The following is a 23,670-nucleotide window of genomic DNA, read 5'->3' as shown; positions in this document are numbered from 1 at the left end:
AAAGTGAGCTGGGAGAACCGTGGCTCCAATGTGGTGGTCCAGACTGCCGCAGCAACCGCTGCATCACCCAGTGGCACGCACCCGATTTCAGGCAGTGAAGGCTCCACCACCTCAGCCGAAGGGAGCTGTCTGTCCTTCCCATCATCTGCTGGACCTGATGCTCCTGCTTCTCCTCCTCGTCAGTCATTCCATCAGCAATCGATCACTGAAGCGATTGCCAAGAGACAACAGTATGCGTGCACTCATCCAACGGCGCAGAAGCTGAATATGCTCCTGGCCAAGTTGCTGGTGCTGCAGTCCCTTCCTTTCCAAGTGGTGGACTCTGGACCTTTCAGAGAACTGATGGCTTGTGCCGAGCCGAGGTGGAAAGTCCCAAGCCGTCACTTCTTTGCCAAAAAGGCAGTTCCAGCCCTGCACACACATGTAGAACAGAAGGTGGGCCACTCCTTGAGCCTGTCGGTGTCTGCCAAAGTGCATGGCAGCGCCGACGTGTGGAGCTGTAACTACGGTCAGGGACAATACATGTCCTTTACGGCCCACTGGGTGAATGTGGTTCCTGCACAGCCACACCAGCAACTTGGCCAGGTGACGCCGCTTATGCCTCCATGTTCTCACGCCGGTGGTCCTGCGACAATGTCCGCCTCTGCCTCTTCATCCTCCACCATGTCCTCAGCCTCCACTGCAGGGACAATACACAGTGCCCCTCCAACATACCACATGTGCAGGGCACGGCGGTGTCACGCTGATCTGCACCTCGTTTGCCTGGGCGAACGGAGTCACACAGGGGAGGAACTGCTCCGTGTCCTTCATTAAGAAATCGAATCCTGGCTTTCTCTGCGACAACTGAAAATCGGAAACATGGTGACCGACAATGGGAAGAACATGGTGTCGGTGCTGTGTCAAGGAGGGCTGAGCTATGCACCCTGCATGGCACACGTGTTCAATCTGGTTGTCAAGCGGTTCCTGAAGTCTTCCACCCATCTGCAAGACATCCTAAAATGGCCAGGAAACTTTGCATGCACTTCAGCCACTCGTACACCGTAAAGCACATCCTCCTTGAGCTGCAGCGGCAGAACGGCATCCCCCAACATAGGCTGATATGCGACGTTTCCACCCGTTGGAATTCTACCCTCCATATGTTGGATCTACTATACGAACAGAGAAAGGCCATAAACGATTTCTTGATGATCCAAGCGGACAGGAGTACTCCCCTGGGTAACTTCGATGTCAGCCAGTGGCAGCTCATGCGTGACACCTGCCGTTTGCTCAGGCCCTTTGAGGAGGCCACGTTCTTTGTCAGTCGCCAGGACTACGGGATGAACGTCATTCCACTGCTTCATATCCTGGAACATCTGGCAGGTCAGGGGACTGGAGACGTGGCGCCTACATCTCACGGCCACATGAACCCTGTGGGGGCTGAACTGGAGGAGGAGGAGGACTTCAGAGCACAAGCAATGTGTAGCGAAATGGGTGGTTTTTCTACACAGTTGACAGGAGAGGAGGAGCAGGAGCAGCCAGAGAAGCTACAGAGGGATGACTTCTGGCTCTCCACCATGTTGGACCCTCGCTACCAGTCCAAAATGGGGGCCTTTTTTTACACCCGCTGAGAGGGAGGACAAACTGAACTACTATAGAGACATCCTATGTAGTCAGTTGGCCGCTGCCTATCTGCGCCATCGTCCATCCTCTCGCAGGTCTGACCAGGGGGCCCTCTACACTCACATTCCTCTGCCATGGCTGCTGTGGCAGGAGCAGTACCAGCTCCATCAGCAGCAGCCTGAGTCTAGAGTCGCTGATGAGCAGCTTTCTTCACCCACCCAGTGAAGAAACTACTCACCAGCAGCAGCTAGACCTGGAGCAGGACCTGAACCAGCAGGTGGTGGCATACTTGGACAGCACCCTGCCAGCGGTCATTGAAGATCCACTGGTCAACTGGGCAGCCAAACTGGATTTGTGGCCACAAATGGCAGAGTTTGCCCTGGAAAAGCTGTCCTGCCTGGCCAGTAGTGTGGCATCAGAGCGGGTGAGTGTTTAGTGCGGCGGGGGCCATAGTTAAACCAAGAAGAACTCACCTGTCCACCCAAAATGTGGAGAGACTGACCTTTGTCAAGATGAATCAGGCATGGATCAGCCACCAATGCCTGATGCATCAGACTAGATCATCCATGGTGCCACACCAACACTTTGCCAAAAAAGACCGGTTTCTTCTGGCTACCTGCCTTAGCTACTATTCTGATGCTGCCACCTGCCTGATGCCACACATCTGATGCCAAGTGAGCCTTCTTTAACCCACCATCTTCAGCTGTAAGTCCTGAGATAGTTGGGAACCTCAATGACATGTTGTTTTATAGTCAATCAACATGGGATTCTGCAATCTTCCATATCCAGACCGATCAGCATAATAAGAGAGTCTGACACGTCAGCCTCTGTGAGTTCATGAGGAATAGGCACCATCCTAGATTGTTCGGCGGTCTCAGCGAGGAGCTCCATCTGCGGTTTACTCTTAATTTTCTTTCCCATATTCAAAACAAATCAGTCCATTCAATGCCACAGACCTTGAGAGAGGTTGCTGGTGAACCGGGTATCTCAGGTATCCTGATGAAACCCAGGGGGCGCCACATAAACTCCAGTACTATTAGAAATCCAGTACTATTAAAAATTGTATAGTTATAGTGGAATACATTAGTGTATTCCACTATAACTATACAATTTTTAATAGTACTGGATTTCTAATAGTACTGGAGTTTATGTGGCGCCCCCTGGGTTTCATCAGGATACCTGAGATACCCGGTTCACCAGCAACCTCACTCTAACCTCAGTCCACTAGTTGGTACTGAATTTCCCCCCTTTTTCTAGGGGGTCCTTGGGGAGCTGCCTACTTTTCTCCATCCTACATACATTCCTCCCAATTCTGTCCTCTTTTCACATTATTTTGTGGTTATCCCTTGGCGCCTTATTCTTTCCACTTTCCCCCAACCCCCCTATTTTTGTACATCTGTGCAGAATTTTCCATCTCCAAAACTTTTTTTCTCTTTGCACAGACCTTGAGAGGTATTAAGGAGTGGTATGAGAACCCTCACTGTGGTATTTTGGGCAATCGGAGCTATTAGGGTCCATTCACACATCCACATCCACGGATCCGCAAAACACGGACACCGGCAATGTGCATTTCGCATTTTGCGGACCGCACATCGCAGGCACTATAATAGAATATGCCTAATCTTGTCCACAATTGCGGACAAGAATAGGACATGTTAAAAAAAATTCGGGAAAGGAAATGCGGACCCGGAAGTACGGGTCCGCATTTCCGGATCCGGGCTGCACATCGTGCGGTCCCATAGAAATGAATGGGTCCGCAATTCCGTTCCGCAAAATGCGGAACAGAATTACGGACGTGTGAATGGACCCTTAATCAATCTGAGTCAAGGAAGCCGCAAGTATAATCAGCCTTACATGTCGGCTCCAGAACCGGAAGTCCACGTTTTGTTATGTTGCTCCTTGTACTAACATTTTAAAAAATCAGGTTTTCCCATCATTCTGCACTCAGTACTCCATAATAAAAAGTGAAAACAGAATTTTAGACATTTTTGGCAATTTATTAAAAAGGAAAAAATAAAATTTTGAATGGACATAAGTATTCAGACTCTTTGTTGTGACATTTGATTATCTCTAAGATGGAGTCAACTGTGGTAAATTCTGTTGACATGACTTTAAAAGACACAGCCCTGTCTATATAAGGTCTCCCAGCTGACAACGCATATCATAGCATTTCATGTAATATTCTAATTTTCTGAGATTGTGAATTTGGGGTTTTCATAAACTGTAAGCCATAATCATCCAAATTATAACAAATAAAGGCTTGAAATATCTCGCTTTGCATGTAATGAGTCTATCTTATATATTAGTTTCACCTTGTAAGTTGTATTACTGAAATAAATGAACTTTTGCACGATATTCAAATTTTTCGAGTTTCACCTGTACTTTATAATTGGAGCTCAGGTAAACAATAATTGCCTTACCTGTAAAAGGGAATGTGGTATCTACCCATCCAGGAGTGAGTGCATTAACTAGAAGAAAAAATACAGATGATCCAACATCATTATGATCATTATGGTAATAAAAAAAACAATAGTATAGAAATGTCCATATGTACAAGAATATAACTACCATAATACTGCTCCTATGTACAAGAATAGTACTATTATAATACTGCCTCCTATGTACAAGAATATAACTACTATAATACTGCTCCTATGTACAAGAATATAACTACTATAATACTGCTCCTATGTACAGGAATATAACTACTATAATACTTCCCCTATATACAAGAATATAACTGCTATAATACTGCTCCTATGTACAGGAATATAACTACTGTAATACTGCTCCTATGTACAAGAATATAACTACTATAATACTGCCTCCTATGTACAAGAATATAACTACTATAATACTGCTCCTATATACAAGAATATAACTACTATAATACTGCTCCTATGTACAAGAATATAACTACTATAATACTGCTCCTATGTACAAGAATATAACTACTATAATACTGCTCCTATGTACAAGAATATAAACTATAATACTGCCTCCTATGTACAAGAATATAACTACTATAATACTACCTCCTATGTACAAGAATATAACTACTATAATACTGCCTCCTATGTACAAGAATATACTTACTATAATACTGCCTCCTATGTACAAGAATATACTTACTATAATACTGCCTCCTATGTACAAGAATATACTTACTATAATACTGCCTCCTATGTACAAAAATATAACTACTATAATACTACCTCCTATGTACAAGAAGATAACTACTATAATACTGCTCCTATGTATAAGAAGATAACTACTATAATACTGCTCCTATGTACAAGAATATAACTACTATAATACTGCACCTATGTACAAGAATATAACTACTATAATACTGCTCCTATGTACAAGAATATAACTACTATAATACTGCTCCTATGTACAAGAATATAACTACTATAATACCGCCTCCGATGTACAAGAATATAACTACTATAATACTGCTCCTATGTACAAGAATATAACTACTATAATACTGCTCCTATGTACAAGAATATAACTACTATAATACTGCTCCTATGTACAGTAATGTGGATCTTTCTATATAGAAGTATTACCCAGTAACAGTAGCATTACAGAATCACTGAGGTCACACTGATGCCATCAATTGCCATGAAAATAAGCATAAATGCCATATGTCACTGATACAAATCTCTGTGTAGGGCATGACAGGATTATGATTATGGTTGCTAAAAACGGGACTTTAAGCCAATGTTATTATTAGGATGGAAAATATCACACAGGAGGAGGACATGCATTTTTCCAGAAACCAAATATAATATGTGACTCGATATAAGCTCTGTTAACAAACATTCAAGATTTGATAAAACTGTACAGCAAAAGCTATAATTCACTGCATACAAAACATGTAGTAATACACTACTCACAAAAAGTTAGGGATATTTGACTTGTGTGTGAAACTTCAGAATGAACCTAAAATGTATTCTAACCTTTATAGGTGAACTTAATGTGACCTTCTCTAAACTTTTGCATTCACATGCCCAACTGATCAATGTTTCAGAAGTTTTCTCACAACTTGCTGTTCTCTAACAAGAAGCTTAACATCAAAATTCACAATAGGTGTTTGATCCATGAATCCCCTAATACATTTCCTGGTTAAATTAGAATTGGTATTTAAGCAGTCCTCCTCATCATGCTGTTAACATTTTGACATCATGAGACCAAGACGACACCTAACAATTTATCAACAGTACCTCGCCATTGCCAGGCTTCAAGCAGGATGTTCAGACGGAAGTGGCCACTGAGCTTAGAGTGTTGCATCGAGGTGGCATCATTAGGGAATGGCTGCTGGAGACTGGGGGACCTCAAATGTAGTGGCCTGCACTTTCTCCAGACCTGAATCCCATTGCAAACCTATGGGATCAGCTAAGTCACCGTATAGAAGCTCGTAACTCTGTACCTCAGAACCTCAATGACCTGAAGGCCGCCATTCTAGAAGAGTGGGAGGCCATGCCTCAGCATACAATAAGTTGACTTGTGAACAGCAGGATATGTCGTTGTCAAGCTGTACTTGATGCTGAAAGCCACATGACAAGTTTTTGATACATTGAAATTTTTTGTGAGAATATACCCACCACTGGGGTTGGCTTTTGTTTAAAAAAATAGTTTGAGATGAGGAAATCACCATTGCATGCTTCTACTTAAATGCTCTACTTTCATGATATAATATCACTGTAGCGTGAACGTTTTCCATAAATTTCACCCAACTTTTTGTGAGTAGTCCATTATGTAAACATTGGGTCATAATATAGGAAATCTTAACCACACCAAAATCAAACGAGTGCACAGTGTGAGAACCAGCCTGCAGGAGAATGGTGCACATATTTTGTAGCAAAATGCAGTGAATATCAGCATCCAGAGTCCTCTCCATTATGTGCCTGAGCTCAGGAGTCCTCTCAATACAATTTACTGCTGGTTTGTCGGCGCACAACTTCAGAATGCCACTGAGTATAAGGATAAAAATTACATAAATGGACTCGGCATCACTTACACTATACACTGCTTACTCTAGTTTGGGAGTGTTTCGAACCTGACAGAATCCCTTTAGGGACTTATGCACACAGCCCTATTTTTCTTCCAGGTGCCTTCACTGACCGATTTATTTCTATGGTGTCATGAACACATCCATATTTTTTTGCAGATCCGTGAGGCATTCTGCAAATTCTAGAACATGTCCTATTCTTGTCCGTACCGTGGACGAGAATACTTCTTTCTAGTGATGAGAGTGATAAAAATGTGCATTGCACACCAGAGGACCAAAGTAAGGACACGTCCATGTGCATGAGAGTATGTTCACATGACGGATTTCGACCGTGTCAGAATCCACAGGGTCTCCCATGGCAGCGACCACTGCCCTTTCTGCCATGGTTTTTAATTTTAAATTGTGCGGTCCCTCTCTCAGTTTAGCTCCATTGAATGGAGCTAAACCCTGAGTAGGCGCCCGATGCGGCTTTCTGAGGTGTCCGCGAAGCAACCGCCTCATAAATCGACACGTATGCTTTTGGCGTGGTCTGGAAAACCCCACGTGAAAAATCTTCGGCTGCATGAACTGCGGTGCGACATCCCATTCATAACAATTGGGGAGCAGTATTAGCTCAGATTCAGAGCAGATTCAGAGCAGTTTTTGGTGCCAAATCTGTGCTAAAGCCCACACCAAAAATTCTCTATGTGAACATACCCTAAAAGTTTTATTATCAAGAAATATAAGTAATAATGGTCGCTTTTTCATGTTATTCAACAGACCACTGCTCATTGAGAGGTCATATCTAGAGTATGTGACTGGTCCCCATTACTCACAGGTTCAGCTATTTTTGACATTGGTGGGAACAGCCATCCACCCTGACATATAGAGGGAATGTAGGCAGGATAGGTGGTGGGCCAGCCGCCTCTCATATTCCACCCTGCTCCTGTCACGGTAGGTGAGGGAAGGGAAGCAAACCAAATACAACAAAAGCAACAAAACACCAGGCTAGGCCCCAAAGCTAGGGAACAGGGAAAGGTCACCACCTGACAATCCCTGGGCCTTTCCCTGACTGCTGACAACATGAGCAAATCCTTAGGGTGGAAGTGCTCATGCGCTGGAATCTAAAACTAGCTGAAACTGAAACAAACCCTCAGCTAGGGAGCTGGAGATAAGACAACCGGTTCCTAGTGCAAGGTGCAGGAACCAGCGTCTTACTGAGGCCTAGTCAGAACAAACAACAAAAAGGGAAGGATCAAGACTTAGCTTAAGACGGACGGGGATCAGGAGATCCACCAAACACCAGCTGAGAACTCCAGAAGCAAATATAAACCGCAAGGGCTATAGTGAGAGGCGGGTATAAATAGCACCACTAAATAGCTAATGAGCAGAACCTGTGGGGAGGTGGGATCCTGTCCAAAACCACAACAAAGAGAAACAGAACAATCTGTCAGATAGACTCACGAGTAGCAAGTCTGTCAGATCTTCTCAGGCCTCTCACAGGGCAGGGCGTGACAGCTCCGTTTTTTAAATTTAATTAGACGACCCGAAGGCTGATCTCCAGAATCCATCTCTACATCCAGTCAATAAATATTCAGCGATCTGCTCACAAAGTGAGCTAATTCTTCCCATCAATGGGATAATGATCACTCTGAATTCGTTTCTCAACAGACGAAGAATACGAGAAGATGGGAGCGAGAAGCTGTCTCAATATTGACTTTAGAGGATTGCCAGCAAGGAGACACTTGCCAGATTGCCGCAGGATTTCGAGCAACTCTTGTTCTATTGCTGCATGAGAGATGTCTGGGCCCACCTGCAAAAGTGGAAGCAGCTGGGGCGCGAGGTGGGGGGGATGTCAGGAGTGGAGACTGAATGGAGATTTGCATAATGATAAAAGACACCACAAGGCGAAAAACACAAATGCCTCTCCACTGGCTTCAGGTGCCAATGTGATACCATCAAAACAACAGACTTTTTAATTCTGTTCTTGGGCAGTGTGAATGTTTAACTATTACAGTTCTGGAGTGGCACAAACACACATTTGCTGACGCAATAGCAGTGGCGTAAGGTTCGAGAGCACATGGGGTCCGACTGGGTCTAGCAGAGACAGGGGCCCATCCAGATCTCCATGAATGCGCTAAACAAAAGTATGGCAAAACCATTGGCTCTCTGCCCAGCCATTTACTCAGGGTGCTTTAAAAGGATTTTCTGACATTTTATCCTATCCTCTGAATAGGTCATCAGTATCTGATCGGTGGGGGTCCGACACCCGGGAACTCCGCTGATTAGCTGTTTGAGAAGGCACAGGTGCTCCTGTGAGCACTACGGCCTTCTCTCAGCTCACCAAGCACAGCACTGTACATTGTAAGGGCTCATGCACACGAACGTATGGGTTCTGTTTCCGTATCGTGGACCGCATATGCGAATCCGCAATAAACAGACACCGCTCCGTGTGCATTCCGCATCACGGATGCGGACCCATTCACTTGAATGAGTCCGCAAATCCGGAGATGCGGAATGGTGCGGAACGGAAGCAAGGAACGGAACGCACGGAGTGCTTCTGTGGGGTTCCGTTCCGTACTTCCGTTCTGCAAAATGATAGAACATGCCTTATCTTTTTGCGGAACGGAGGGATGCGGACCCATTCAAATTGTCGTGCCTAATGCACGGAACGGAACACATAAGTTCGTGTGAATGAGCCCTAAAGCAGCTGTGCCTGGTATCGCAGCTCAACCCTATTCAGTTCTATGGAGCTGAGCTGCTCCTAGGTCACGTGGTCAATGAACGTGACGTCACATGGCCTAGGAGAAGCTGCGATAAGGCCGCCACGGAGGCTTGGAGCTGCCTTCTCCAACAGCTGATCAGCGACAGTCCCGGGTCCCACCAGTCAGATACTGATGACCTATTCAGAAGATAGGTCATCAGTAGTAAAATCTCAGAAAACCCCTTTAAGCCTGTTACCTAACAGAGGCCGGGAGCACATGGGAGGAAGTCAGGTGGCACAATGATGTCACTGCATCCTGCCACCTGTGCCAGGCCATGGGCATCAAGGCAGGGGAAGTTGAACGGGCCTAGCATTCATCATGAGAATGGGGTTAATTGAGTTAGTTTTTTTATATTAATTAATGCAAAATGTAGCATGAAGGGGTACAAATGGGGCATAAAATGGGCAATTAGTCTTGTAGGGGGATAACATTTTTGCATAGGTGCACAAGGGGTATATTATTATTGCATGACGGCACAAAAGGGCCATCATTATTGCATGGGGGCACAAAGCAGGACATTATTATTGTACAGGAGCACAAAGGTGGTATTGTTACTTTGAGGGGCACAAAAGGGGGTATTATTACAGTGTAGTACGGGGGGGTTGACATTATTACCATCTGAGGTACTATGGATAAGAAGTGTTGAGGTAAGGAAGATACTAGAAAGTAATGAGCCAAAGATGTATTTGCTTTAAACTGTGCAGAAATATATTGTGGCTGGAAGAAGTCTTCATGGATGTCTGGTCCAGATGGAGAAGAAAAGGGAACGTGAACAACTCCTATCAGAGATGTCACCTGTAAGTGACTGGATATAACTGTACTATAATCACTTAAATAGCCTGTAAAGCACTGCATAGAACTGGTAATTACCAAAATACTGTCAGCGTATGGTGGTAACTTTGATCTTAGCACAGTGGTCAATATGGTGGCTGCATATCCAAGCAACGTGGACATTGCTGCACAAGAGAGTTGTATGATTCAATCATGCAATATATTATAATAATATAATATACATAATATACATTACATGACGTTTCATAACACAGCGTCCACATACTTCCACTGTACCTATAATCTTTCATAAAAATTGGGACAGGCCCCAAAATGATAGTATGGAGTTCTCTCTAAGAAACATCTCTGATTAGCAATCCATGTGCTGCATGTCAGAACATGGATTGCCTACAAATCTGCAATACGTGTACAAGGGCCGTGAAGATGACCTATTCCACACATATACACATATATCTCCACAGGTATTGCAGTGTTATCATGAAATTACAAGGACAGCCCAAGTACAGATTGTGATGGTGTCAAGCAGCAGCTAAAAGAGGCCTCCGTGGTAAAACTACGACTCGCAAGATGTACACTTGCTTGGCTGTTCTCAGAACTCCATAGAAATGAATAGAGCATGCTGGGAGTCATAGTTTCACCACAGGTGAAGTGCCAAAGGTTAGCCATCACTGTTCTAGGTCCACCAACACTAGCACTGTAGCAGCCATAGCAGTACCTGAGACCATAGCCAGCTGAAGGATGGGCTGCTTTAACTGGCTCTATCTCAGGCTATATAGCAGCTAGAGTTATGAGCCAAGTCTTGTTTTAAAGCTGATACTCTAAGTGGTGCTAGTTATTATACAGATGGGAATAGGGCTTTAGAGACTGGGTCATGAGTGAGATCTGCAAGTAATACCTGCAGATATCATTCCCAATCTGGCTTCCAAAAATTATATTTCTGGCTGTATTGTTAAGGTCTTGTTTTAATGCTTAAAACACCTTTGTCAGCTTTAAAACAAGACATGGCTCACATCTCTAGCTGCTATACAGCCTTTGACAGAGCAGATTAAAGCAGTCTCCACCTTTAGATGGCTATGGTCTCAGTCAGCATTAGGCCCCTTTCACGCGGGCGAGTATTCCGCGCGGGTGCAATGCTTGAGGTGAACGCATTGCACCAGCACTGAATCCGGACCCATTCATTTCTATGGGGCTGTGCACATGAGCGGTGATTTTCACGCATCACTTCTGCGTTGCGTGTAAATCGCAGCATGCTCTATATTGTGCGATTTCCACGCAACGCAGGCCCCATAGAAGTGAAGGGGGCTGCGTGAAAATCGCAAGCATCCGCAAGCAAGTGCGGATGCAGTGCGATTTTCACGCACGGTTGCTAGGAGACGATCAGGATGGAGACCCGATCATTTTATTATTTTCCCTTATAACATGGTTATAAGAGAAAATAATAGCATTCTGAATACAGAATGCATAGTACAATAGCGCTGGAGGGGTTAAAAAAAATAAAAAATAATAATTTAACTCACCTTAATCCACTTGCTCGCGCAGCCCGGCTTCTCTTCTGTCTCCTTCTTTGCTGATTGCAGGAAAAGGACCTGTGGTGACGTCACTCCGGTCATCACATGATCCATCACCATGGTAAAAGACCATGTGATGACCGGAGTGACGTCACCACAGGTCCTTTTCCTGCAATCGGCAAAGAAGGAGACAGAAGAGATGCCGGCTGCGCGAGCAAGTGGATTAAGGTGAGTTAAATTTTTATTTTATTTTTAACCCCTCCAGCCCTATTGTACTATGCATTCTGTATTCAGAATGCTATTATTTTCCCTTATAACCATGTTATAAGGGAAAATAATACAATCTACACAACCCCGATCCCAAACCCGAACTTCTGTGAAGAAGTTCGGGTTTGGGTACCAAACATGCCGATTTTTCTCACGCGCGTACAAAATGCATTACAATGTTTTGCACTCTCGCGGAAAAATTTTGCGCATTTTCCCGCAACGCACCCGCCTCTTATCCGGGCCAAAAATATGACGCCCGTGTGAAAGAGGCCTAAAGGAGGAGAGAGAGTGCTCACAGACTGCACAGAGAGGATAGAGACAGACATACATACTCCTCTCCCTGTGTAAGTGCTGTACATGACCCCAGGAGAAGGAGTAGCATGGACTTTATCCTCTCCCCAATCAATTGACAGAAAAGGAGTGAAAGGATTAATGCTTGGATAACTGCGTAAAATAAGTTGCAACAAACACTTGCACCACACTCACACTGTCCCTATTAGGCCTCATGCACACGACCGTATTTTTTTGCGGTCCGCAAAACGGGGTTCCGTTTTCCCGTGATCCGTGACCGTTTTTTCGTCCGTGGGTCTTCCTTGATTTTTGGAGGATCCACGGACATGAAAAAAAAGTCGTTTTGGTGTCCGCCTGGCCGTGCGGAGCCAAACGGATCCGTCCTGAATTACAATGCAAGTCAATGGGGACGGATCCGTTTGACGTTGACACAATATGGTGCCATTTCAAACGGATCCGTCCCCATTGACTTTCAATGTAAAGTCTGGAGTCCCTTTTATACCATCAGATCGGAGTTTTCTCCAATCCGATGGTATATTTTAACTTGAAGCGTCCCCATCACCATGGGAACGCCTCTATGTTAGAATATACTGTCGGATATGAGTGAGATCGTGAAACCTCATTTCCGACAGTATATTCTAACACAGAGGCGTTCCCATGGTGATGGGGACGCTTCTAGTTAGAATATACTACAAACTGTGTACATGACTGCCCCCTGCTGCCTAGCAGCATCCGATCTCTTACAGGGGGCCGTGATCAGCACAATTAACCCCTTAGGTGCCGCACCTGAAGGGGTTAATTGTACTATCATATCCCCCTGTAAGAGATCAGGGCTGCCAGGCAGCAGGGGGCAGACCCCCCCCTCCTCCCCAGTTTGAATATCATTGGTGGCCAGTGCGGCCCCCCCCCCCCTCCTCCCTCTATTGTAATAATTCGTTGGTGGCACAGTGTGCCCCCCCCCTTCCTCCCTCTATTGTAATAAATCGTTGGTGGCACAGTGTGCGCCCCCCATTGGCCCCCCCTCCCTCTATAGCATTAACAACATTGGTGGCTAGTGTGCGGCCTCCCATCTTCCCCCCCCCCCCCCCCCCCGATCATTGGTGGCAGCGGGTTACTAGCAATAGTACAATAGTAAAGATTCATACTTACCTGGGAGCTGCGAGGTTCGTGTCCGGCCGGGAGCTCCTCCTACTAGTAAGTGACAGTTCATTTAGCAATGCGCCGCACAGACCTGTCACTTACCAGTAGGTGGAGCTCCCGGCCGGACACTAACATCGCAGCAGCAGCCTGGAGCAGGTAAGTATGAATCTTCTACTATTGTACTATTGCTACGTAACCATGGCAACCAGGACTGTAGTAGCGTCCCGGTTGCCATGGTTACCGATCGGAGCCCCAGCGATTAAACTGGGTCTCCGATCGGAACTCCTCTGCCACCAATGATGGGGGGGGGGGGGGGGAGAGATGGGAGGCCGCACACTGGCCACCAATGTTGTTAATGCTATAGAGGGAGGGGGGGCCGATGGGGGGCGCACACTGTGCCACCAACGAATTATTACAATAGCGGGAGGGAGGGGGGGGGGCGCACACTGTGCCACCAACGAATTATTACAATAGAGGGAGGGGGGGGGCCGCACTGGCCACCAATGATATTCAAACTGGGGAGGGGGGGGGGGAGGGTCTGCCCGGGGGGGAGGGTCTGCCCCCTGCTGCCTGGCAGCCCTGATCTCTTACAGGGGGCCGTGATCAGCACAATTAACCCCTTCAGGTGCCGCACCTGAAGGGGTTAATTGTGCTGATCACGGCCCCCTGTAAGAGATCGGGTGCTGCCAGGCAGCAGGGGGCAGTCTTGTACACAGTTTGTAGTGTATTCTAACTAGAAGCGTCCCCATCACCATGGGAACGCTTCTGTGTTAGAATATACTGTCGGTTCTGAGTTTTCACGAAGTGAAAACTCAGCTTTGAAAAAGCTTTTATGCAGACGGATCTTCGGATCCGTCTGTATAAAAACTAACCTACGGCCACGGATCACGGACACGGATGCCAATCTTGTGTGCATCCGTGTTCTTTCACGGACCCATTGACTTGAATGGGTCCGTGAACCGTTGGCCGTGAAAAAAATAGGACAGGTCATATTTTTTTCACGGCCAGGAAACACGGCTCACGGATGCGGCTGCCAAACGGTGCATTTTCCGTTTTTTCCACGGACCCATTGAAAGTCAATGGGTCCGCGAAAAAAAACGGAAAACGGCACAACGGCCACGGATGCACACAACGGTCGTGTGCATGAGGCCTTACACTGTCCCTATCCCTGTCCTGTCCTTGGACCATGAAATGCGCTATTACTGTACAAAAGTAGTAATAGGCAAAAAAGCTACACATATTTGGTATCACTGTAATAGTACCAACCAAGAGAGTAACACATTATTTATGCCCCTTGGTGGTGGGGGAACCATTCAAAAAGTCTGCTATGGGGCCCCCCTGATGTAGACCACTGACCACAATAGTCAAATGTTGCCGTTGTCAACCCTGTTGCTTTGCACATATTGTGTGGCTCTATGCATCCATACAAGCACACACTTTCACCCCATTAACATTAAGGGAGGAAGCCACAGGTTTACAAAAAATCGTGATTTTTCAGATCACATTTCCAAGAACTGCTTCATTTCATGAACCGCAGAGCTGAACCATTCTTTTGCGGTGGAAGCACGATGTGCACTTCTGCAGGACCATTTCCGGCATGTATGAATCTACCCTCGGGGCCTGGCAGTCAAGCAGTTTTGGAGGCTGCCCGTCATGGAGTGTTCAAAGATCATGTACAGCCTTAAAGGATCATCAAAACGGAGACTGGCTGTCATCCGGCTCAACGTGGGCTTCATTTGCTTATTATACGGAAATCTTGCACTGTGTATAACAATGGAAAATGTTCCGTGACCCGATTTGCCCGCAAGATTTTACTATTTAAAAGATATTTGGACAAGGGGTTTGGGAGCGAACCAATCATAGGTAATAAAAAAAATGCAAAAAAAAATCTATTGCAGAAAGGGCAGCATAGGATCCTAGTCTCTACGGAGGACAGTGGGGGGGGGGGGTTCTGCAGCAGCAAGCTGCCCCTCAGCCACAGCTAAAGAGCATAAGCCCTTTCTCCAGACATATTGTTGCATATGTTAAAAGATTAGGAGGATGAGATTTTTGTAAAGAGGTATTTATCACGTAGAGAAAGTTAATGCAAGACTCTGCTATTGTATGTGAGCTCCAAATTCTGGGATTATAGGAATTCATGCATGTTTGTATCGTAAAGGGGTTGTCTAGCCCCATGTCTGTCCATGGGTTGTGTCTTGTATTGCAGCTCAGGGTCATTGAAGTAAAGGGGGCTGAGCTGTAATATGGCGCAGGCAGGGTTGGTGCCATCCATTTCTAGTCCTGGACAATTCCTTCAATAGGGGGTCATCATGCAGAGCAACTGAAATCAAAATCCACTTCATTAGCAGCTGAGGCTTTCATGCAATTGCAAGTCGCTCTAGAATTGAGGAGCCTTGCGTCATGAGTAGGATGGGCATCGCTGAAGTGTTTGTTAATTTTTGCACTTTCTTGCCAAAAATACAATTATAATGCAAGCTGCATTTGGTGAGGCCGGCTGGCTCTGGCTGTAAGCAGCGCTCACTGAAGATGAAAGGGGATCGGCTGTGGATTGCAGAATCCATCTGAGAGGTTATTTCCTAGCAACTCAATACATGGAACAGAAGTGACTTCCAAGCAGCTCCGAAATATGTAAAACCAAGTAAAATCTGCAATTCTGGCCTTTGCTTCTAAGTATAAGGTTATACGTGACAACGTCAAACAAAAAAATCCAGGATTTAGAAACAGTAACAGTGGGGGGGGCGCTATAATGACAGCTGGAGTGCTCACATAACAGTGACAGCTAGAATGCTCCATAATGATTGCCACAGTGACGGCTAGAGTTCTGCATAGTGACAGCTACAGCTGCTCATAAAAGTGACAGCTAGAGTGCTCCGTAATGACTGCCACAGTACCCCATAACAGTAACAGCTGGAGTGCTCCGTAATGACTGCCAGAGCGCCGCTTAAGGCCTCCTGCACACGACCGTATTTTTCCACCGTTTACTGGCCGTTTTTTGCGTTCCGTATACGGAACCATTCATTTCAATGGTTCCGCAAAAAAAACTGAATGTACTCTGTATGCATTCCGTATTTCCGTTTTTCCGTTCCGTTTAAAGATAGAACATGTCCTATTATTGCCCGCAAATCACGTTCCGTGGCTCCATTCAAGTCAATGGGTCCGCAAAAAAACGGAACACATACGGAAATGCATTAGTATGTCTTCCGTTTCCGTTCCGTTTTTTGCGGAACCATCTATTGAAAATGTTATGCCCAGCCCAATTATATCTATGTAATTACTGTATACTGTATATGCCATACGGAAAAACGGAACAGAAAAACGGAACAGAAACGGAAACACAACAGAAACAAAAAAACGGAACAACGGATCCGTGAAAAACGAACTGCAAAACACAGAAAAAGCCATACAGTCGTGTGCAGGAGGCCTAGTGACAGCTAGGGTTCTGCATAGTGACAGCCAGAGTGCCCCATAACAGTGACAGCTAGAGTGCTCCGTAATGACTGTCAGAGTGCCCCATAACAGTGACAGCTAGAGTGCTGAATAGTGACAGCCAGAGTGCCCCATAACAGTGACAGCTAGAGTGCTGCATAGTGACAGCCAGAGCTCCTCATAAGAGCACATGGGTGCAGGTGAACATGCAGAAGATCCATACAAATTTCTGTGTGGATGTTTGTGCGATTCTGCACCCATTTGATGCAGTTTTGCAGCAGATCTCACCCTTCATTTTAAAACTGTGAAATCTGCAGCTAAAGCCGCAAACATAATTAACATGCTGCGGATCTGAAAATCGACATCGTAGGTCAATTTCCATGCAGAAAACATCCACAAAGTGTACATGAGAATTGTCTACTCTCATACACTTTGCTGGTACTGTGCGATGCTGTGGTTTTTCCATTCAGAAAAACGCACGTAATCCGCAACATGTGCAGGTAGCCCAATGGTAACAGCTGGAGTGCTCTACAATGACAGCCAGAGCGTCCCATAACAGTGACAGCTGGATTGCTCCATAATGACAATCAGAGTGCCCCATAACAGTGACAGCTGGAATTCTGCATAACAGTGACAGCCGAGTCCTCCATAGTGACAGTAGGAGTCAGTGCGCAACTTGTGCAAGGGGTGGGGGACCGGAGGCCTACCTTGCTCAGGGGCCATCGCGGTAGGTACCTGTCCCTGTCGGCCAGTCCGAGCCTGGATGAGCCCCAAGTCCTTTGTCCAAAAGTGGCGTCAAAGGACAGATTTCTAACTAGATAAACAGGCTCGTCCATATGTGGCCATAATGGTTGACTGACCGTTGACAAAACCTAAAATATCTGCCTATGTATGAAAGCACTTACTGTCTGGTATCATTATATATAATGACTCCTAACCCCAGCTATTTATAGGATTGTCAGAAGCGCCGCGCTGTGACACATGATGTAATGCTTTATGAACAATGTTACACAACACTTCAGGAAATGTATACATTTCCAGATAATGTCACATGAGCGCCTGATACAATGTAACCCCCCCCCCCCCAAGCATTGTTCCTGCCGCCTCTGAAGTCATCACTTTTAGCTCTTTCACACATTTATTCAGCCGATGCAGGAGAATCAGACACAAAGAGGTCCATTCACTTCAGGTTGCTGTGAACCACACCTGCCGAACACTGCTAGTTACTGCTGAATCACATCAGTTGTTGGAAATGTGAACAACACTGAATCTTTAACCACGAAATGTAATAGAACGGCAATGATCTCCAACCTGTGACTCTCCAGCAGAAACTACAACTCCAAGCAGGCAATGATAAACTTGTCAGGCCATGTTAGGAGTTGTAGTTCCTAATTTAGTAAATTTGCCTGGGGTTGATGTCCTTGCCCCTGACCCCAACACTACCAATTGGTGAGGATGGCATAAAAACGCTGCATGTGAAAAAAAATTGTGTTGCACGGGGGTGTTAAAAAGTCACAAAATGGGGTCCTGCGACTTTTTTACGCCACAAACTAGTGTACCGTTGTTAGTAAATGACCACAAATGATTTGGGCATTCATACTGAAATCTACATGACACCTCTACACCATGCAAGTTGTAACAGCGGCTGCCAGGGGCACCGTGTTCAGCGTTTATCTGCTGCCAGTGTTTCTTTTCAGCCCTGGCCACAGCATGTTTGCTGCTTGTTTCCTGCAGCATTTCCTTAAGGGCCGGCGCACATCACTTCCTGTGTTTTATGGGTTAGATCTTGTGACCTCGCCAACCAATCCTAGCCCTCCTGCACATATATAAGTGGCTCAGCCTCCTTCCCAGATGCCTCAGTGTTAAGGTCCTTGTGTCCTGCTAAGGTTCCTGATAGGTGCTTGTGGGCCTGGGCTCTGCTACCTGTTTGATTCCTGCTTGCCTTGACTCGCCTGTTGCTGACCTGTACCGCCTGGCCTGACCTATTTCCTATCTGACTTTGCCTCATCCTTCGGTCCTGCACTGTTGCTCCTGGTAATGACTCAGCCTGCAGACAACGCCTGTACCTCTGGTACCTTTCTCAGGTATCTCCTGGACTACCTGCCTCATGTGCCTATCCTCCTCAAGAGGTAGCGACCTGGTGTTCCCCTCGGCAAAGTCTATCCCCACCATCAGGGGTACTGTGAAGATATGAGGGGTTCACTTAGACAATGCCCTTAGAGGAGGTAGGACACGTGGCACAGTGGGGTCATACCCGCTAGTTCGTGACACAAGTGAATGGGGTTTCCAAAACCCTGTTCACATGCAAAGAAAAATTTCTGAGTGGATTTTAATCAGCATGGCAGAAAAATACTTGCTGTAGAAATAACTGTTACTTAATTTGGGTGGAAAATGGGAGGAATAAACTTGCATTGAATGGCGATGTTGCTATTCTGTGGGTCAGCCGAGGGTTAACCTCAGATATCTGCTACGGAAGATGCACAGTGCGGGTGAATATGATGTGTGAACATAGCTTTATTGGTGCAGCCAAAAAAGAGGTACATTCGGAGTCATGGATTACAAATAAAAAAAAAAAGAATCGTTACTCACCTCACCTGTCTACTGCCTCTAAAGTCTGGTACTGTTCTGGTCTCTACTGTTCTCCACTTCCGAGTCCTAGCTTGACACACAGGAAATGGTTGGAAATGCCCAATCAACTAATCACTGGCTGAGGGGGTTTACCACTGTGGCCAATGACTGGTTGAGTGGGCATTTCCTGTGTCAAATATGGATCAGGAAGTTTAGAGCAGCAGGGATTGGAGCAGTGCCAGAAACTGGTGAGGTGAGTAATGTTTATTTTTCATTTCCAACCCATTCTGTTAAACAATTCACCCAGTAAAACCTCTTTAACCCCTGTAGAAATGCATGGGCTACAAAACAATGGCAAATGATCATATCTTATGCAGTCGTGCGCAGTTTTAGCATTAATGTAGCAATGACAAGTAATGTTGCTTTCGATGTGACTAATGTGAGATATCTGGGTTTATTAATGAAAAGTTGTCTTTCGTTGTTTTATCACATTTATTGTTGCTGTAGGTTATTTTTTGTTTAACTTGGACAACCCCTTTAAGGTGTATTCTAGGGGTTGTTGGCTAACACCAAGAAATGGTATAAAATAAAAATAACCATTAAAGGCGTTATCTGTGCCTGGGCCCCTCACATGGATTCTACTTAACCCTCTACCTGCGCCGCTCCTGGTCCCCGCACCGCCTCAGCTGCTTCTCTCCATGCGCGGATGAAAACATCCGGGGTCGGGGGGGCTGCCAATGGCAGGCGGTGACGAGAACGAGCCTCCCTAGCATCGCGAGTGGCACTAGGGAGGCTTGCCCCCATCGCCGGATGTTTTGATACACGCAACAGGAATCAGCAGCGGGGACCAGGAGCGGCGCGCGGAGCCAGGTAAATAGAATCAGTGTAAGGATCCCGGGCATATGGGGGGGGGGGGGCATTTCCAGCCTCAGATAACCCCTTCAATGACCTGTTACTTCCCTCACAGCTCCAATAACAGTGCCACCCTTAGGTTACTTGCACACGTTGCGAATTACGTGCGAAAAAAACATAGCATTAGGCCTTATTCACACATCAGTGGTTTTCTTCAGTTATTTCCATCAGTGGTTGTGACCCAAAACCAGGAGTGAAGCCTACACCGAGAAGTTGTAATGGACAGATCTGCACCTCATGTCCTATTCTTGTCTGTATTGCGGACAAGAATAGTCATTTCTAACAATGGGAGTGAGAAATAGGCGGATTGCACACGGAATGTGTCTGTATTTTGTGGGTCCGTAGTTTGGTGGACAGCAATACGGACATTGTCCTGTACATGAGGCCTTAATGTGTGTAGTGGTTTACCAGGGTCCGTGGTGACACCATGGAAGCATGTCCTACTTTCTGAGTGATTACAGATCCTCCATGCAGGTTATAGTCTAGGGGTCCGTCAAAATCAGTGATATAACACGTGTTTGGTCGGTGGTCTGCATGGACCATTGGTAGGAGATGCACTGGGAACTAAATTTCAGCCTAGCTGTGTCTACGGATGACACCCGGACCTAACACTGATTCTTCTTGGACATCTTCACAGAAGGATGACCAACCATTTTGTCAGTGGTTGAGTGTTTTATCTGGTATAACATATCAGCCCCCTTCACTTGAGCTGTAATAATAGACACTGGCCATGGACAAAAGCGACATTGGTTCTGGGGGGAAAAAATACTTTTTTTTTTTTTTTTTTAAACAAATTTGTGACTAAATTCAAAAGGTGTGAGTCCTCTAGTATGGTTGGATGTGGTCTCCTCTCGTTATCCTGTTCTGATCTTCTACATAGTCTGGCCTCCACCACAGAGATCAATGCTGTCAGGATCCATCTCGCTGACATTCGCCTGTCAAATATAACAGAGCGCGGACGGTATAAAGACCGGGGTGCGCGCTCTATCCCTGCAGGGCTTGTCCTGTAGGAATACTACCATGCGTTCTGTTGTGTTAGGTTTAGATTGGGGTTGTCGGGTTAGTAACAGTAGGAAATGGCATAAAATAAAGAGAAAAATTACCCATTAGCCATTCAATTTTCCCACCGCTCTGGTGGTCAACGGACAGCTTTGATCTCAAATGTGGAAGCGAGGACAATTGGCCAAAATAAAAGATGCATCAAAGTGAAATCGCATCTTATGCGAGCGCATAAAGTAAGTAACTAGATGTCCTCACACCTTCTACAGCCCCAAATTTTATAAGGTTCCACGAGATTAGAAAAAAGGGTTCCCCCCCCCCTTCCCCAGAAACAGCGCCATTCTTGACCATGGGTAGCATATAGTAATGCAGCTCAAGTGATTGGAGCTGAACTGCAATACTAGACAAAACCCATGGATGATGGTGGCGCCTTTTCAGGAATAAAAAAGTACCCTTTTTGTCACATCTCATAGAACCCCTTTAATTTCAAGAGCAGCAGCCGATAGGCCCCATCATGATTTGATGGTAAACTTTTTACGCCGATATATTTGCTTTTTTTCTTTTTTTGCATCTCTGATTTATTTAAAGGGGTTATCCTACTATAATACGCCGAACCCATCACGGGGTTAGCAGAACCGCAGGCGGTCCGGGTGTTGCAGACATAATATGCCCCATTATGACCCAGCCTAAATTCATTTAAAATCTGATGGCTACCCCCCAATATCCCACTGCTCCGATGTGACCCTTATGGAGGTCTACGAAGAAGAGACACAGGAAGCTATTTGCTGAGATCCTCACACTGTGTTCACCATTTGCTGTCATATAAACATACCCCCCCCCACCCCCCACCATCACCTGTCCTAACAATGCGCCACGCTCCTGACAGCCAATGGCACTTGATGCCCACCTGTAATAATATTACAAGAGGTTTGTGTTGGCTGCCGTCAGCTGTTGCCGGCTGCTGTGTGCAGGGGAGATGGATGCAGGAGCAGCGGTAAGGGCCACAGGAGCAGCCCAAGTCCTCAGTGGCACATTTAGCAGATGAGATCATAGTATTAACCCCTATCAACCCTGAGCTGGAAGCGAATGCAGACTGTACGGACAGCAATGGAAGCTACTGCAACGGCGCAAAGCTGGGGGCACAATAGGAGTTATTGGCATTGCATCCAGTAGACACCCCCCCAATATCACGCACTATGTAATCCTCTGCTGTGGTTATAAAAGGAAGGGAGGGGGGTGCAGGTACTCACCAAAGCAAATGACAGAAATATGATGGAGAAAGTCCAGCCTGGCAGAGCTGTGCATGGTGTTGAGGGGGGCTGCGTTCCTTTGTCAGGCAGCCAGGGGGGTGCAGGAGGAGAGAGGCTCCACATCAGCTGTGTCTTTTGTTAGACAGGGGATGAGCACTTGTCATTTCCAGCAGCACATGCATTGAGTGAGCCTTTCTCTGTGTGTGTATGCTGTATGGGAGGAGGAGTGCAGGCTGGAGGAGGTGGAGAAAAGGAAGCATCTCCTGGTGCAGCAGCTGATGACACTACTTCCTCATACACACACTGCCAGACCCCCAACCCCCTCCTCCTCTTCTTCCCCTGGCACTAGCACCATTCCCTCTTATTCTAGCAGCAGGATAGCCACTCACCTCAATACACCTAATGGCAGAAACCACCCCAATACTGCTCATCTCTATCTGCCTCCCTCTCCTGGTCAGTCAGAGTACTGCACCTCAGGGAAGTCACCAGCCCCATGTCCCTGCACTGAGATCATCTGGAAACCCCCCTGGGTCTGTGTGACACTGACCTATGACTAGTGCTTCTCAGCCCAGCTGTCACCAGATAGCATTCTCCACATTGTTACTATGTATCAAGCTTTGCAGTAAAAGGAGGCATGAGGAAATCTGGAATAATTGTTACATATTTTATTTATTTATTTTGGGCATTGTTATTTTTAGTAAACAAAACTACATATAGCAATTATAGGATGTAATTGGAGACACAGACTACAAGCTACACTGGGCTCCACCTGGCAAAGTCAGAAACATTTACTTCTTTCACACCAGCGATACGGATCTTGTCAGGATCTGTTCAGGAAAAAAACGGATGGTTTTGCACACAAGTTCAGTCAGTTTAGGGTCCATTCACACATTCGTAGTGCATTATGGATCCGCAATACACCCGGCCGGCAACCCCATAGAAATGCCTATTCTTGTCTGCAATTGCGGACAAGAATAAAACATGTTCTATTTTTTTCGGGAGCCGCTGACAGGAAGATTGGGGGCGCGCTCCGGAAATGCGGATGCGGAGAGCACATAGTGTGCTCTCCGCATCCATTCCGTCCCCATAGAGAATGAATTATTACGGATGTGTAAATGGAGCCTTAGGCTGAGTTCACACGGGCGAGTATTCCG

At 46.0% G+C, this 23,670-nt stretch overlaps 1 protein-coding gene across 1 annotated transcript in view; it reads right to left on the bottom strand.

The window, feature by feature from the left end:
• The window catches only part of LRP3 (LDL receptor related protein 3), a 44,303-nt gene extending 21,387 nt beyond the window's left edge, over positions 1 to 22,916 (bottom strand). The window contains exons 1-2 of the mRNA XM_040410237.1: positions 22,517 to 22,916; positions 4,020 to 4,067 (exon numbers count right to left, since the gene is read on the bottom strand). Of these exons, the coding sequence (XP_040266171.1) occupies positions 4,020 to 4,067; positions 22,517 to 22,571 (103 nt within the window). The 5' untranslated portion in view covers positions 22,572 to 22,916. The remainder of the gene's footprint in view (positions 1 to 4,019; positions 4,068 to 22,516) is intronic.
• Between the last annotated feature and the right edge of the window lie 754 nt (positions 22,917 to 23,670).

Source organism: Bufo bufo, chromosome 10, assembly GCF_905171765.1.
Source record: "Bufo bufo chromosome 10, aBufBuf1.1, whole genome shotgun sequence".
Taxonomy (NCBI): Eukaryota; Metazoa; Chordata; class Amphibia; order Anura; family Bufonidae; genus Bufo; species Bufo bufo.
The sequence above is the reverse complement of the archived record's forward strand: the minus strand, read 5'-3'. Positions and strand labels throughout refer to the sequence as shown.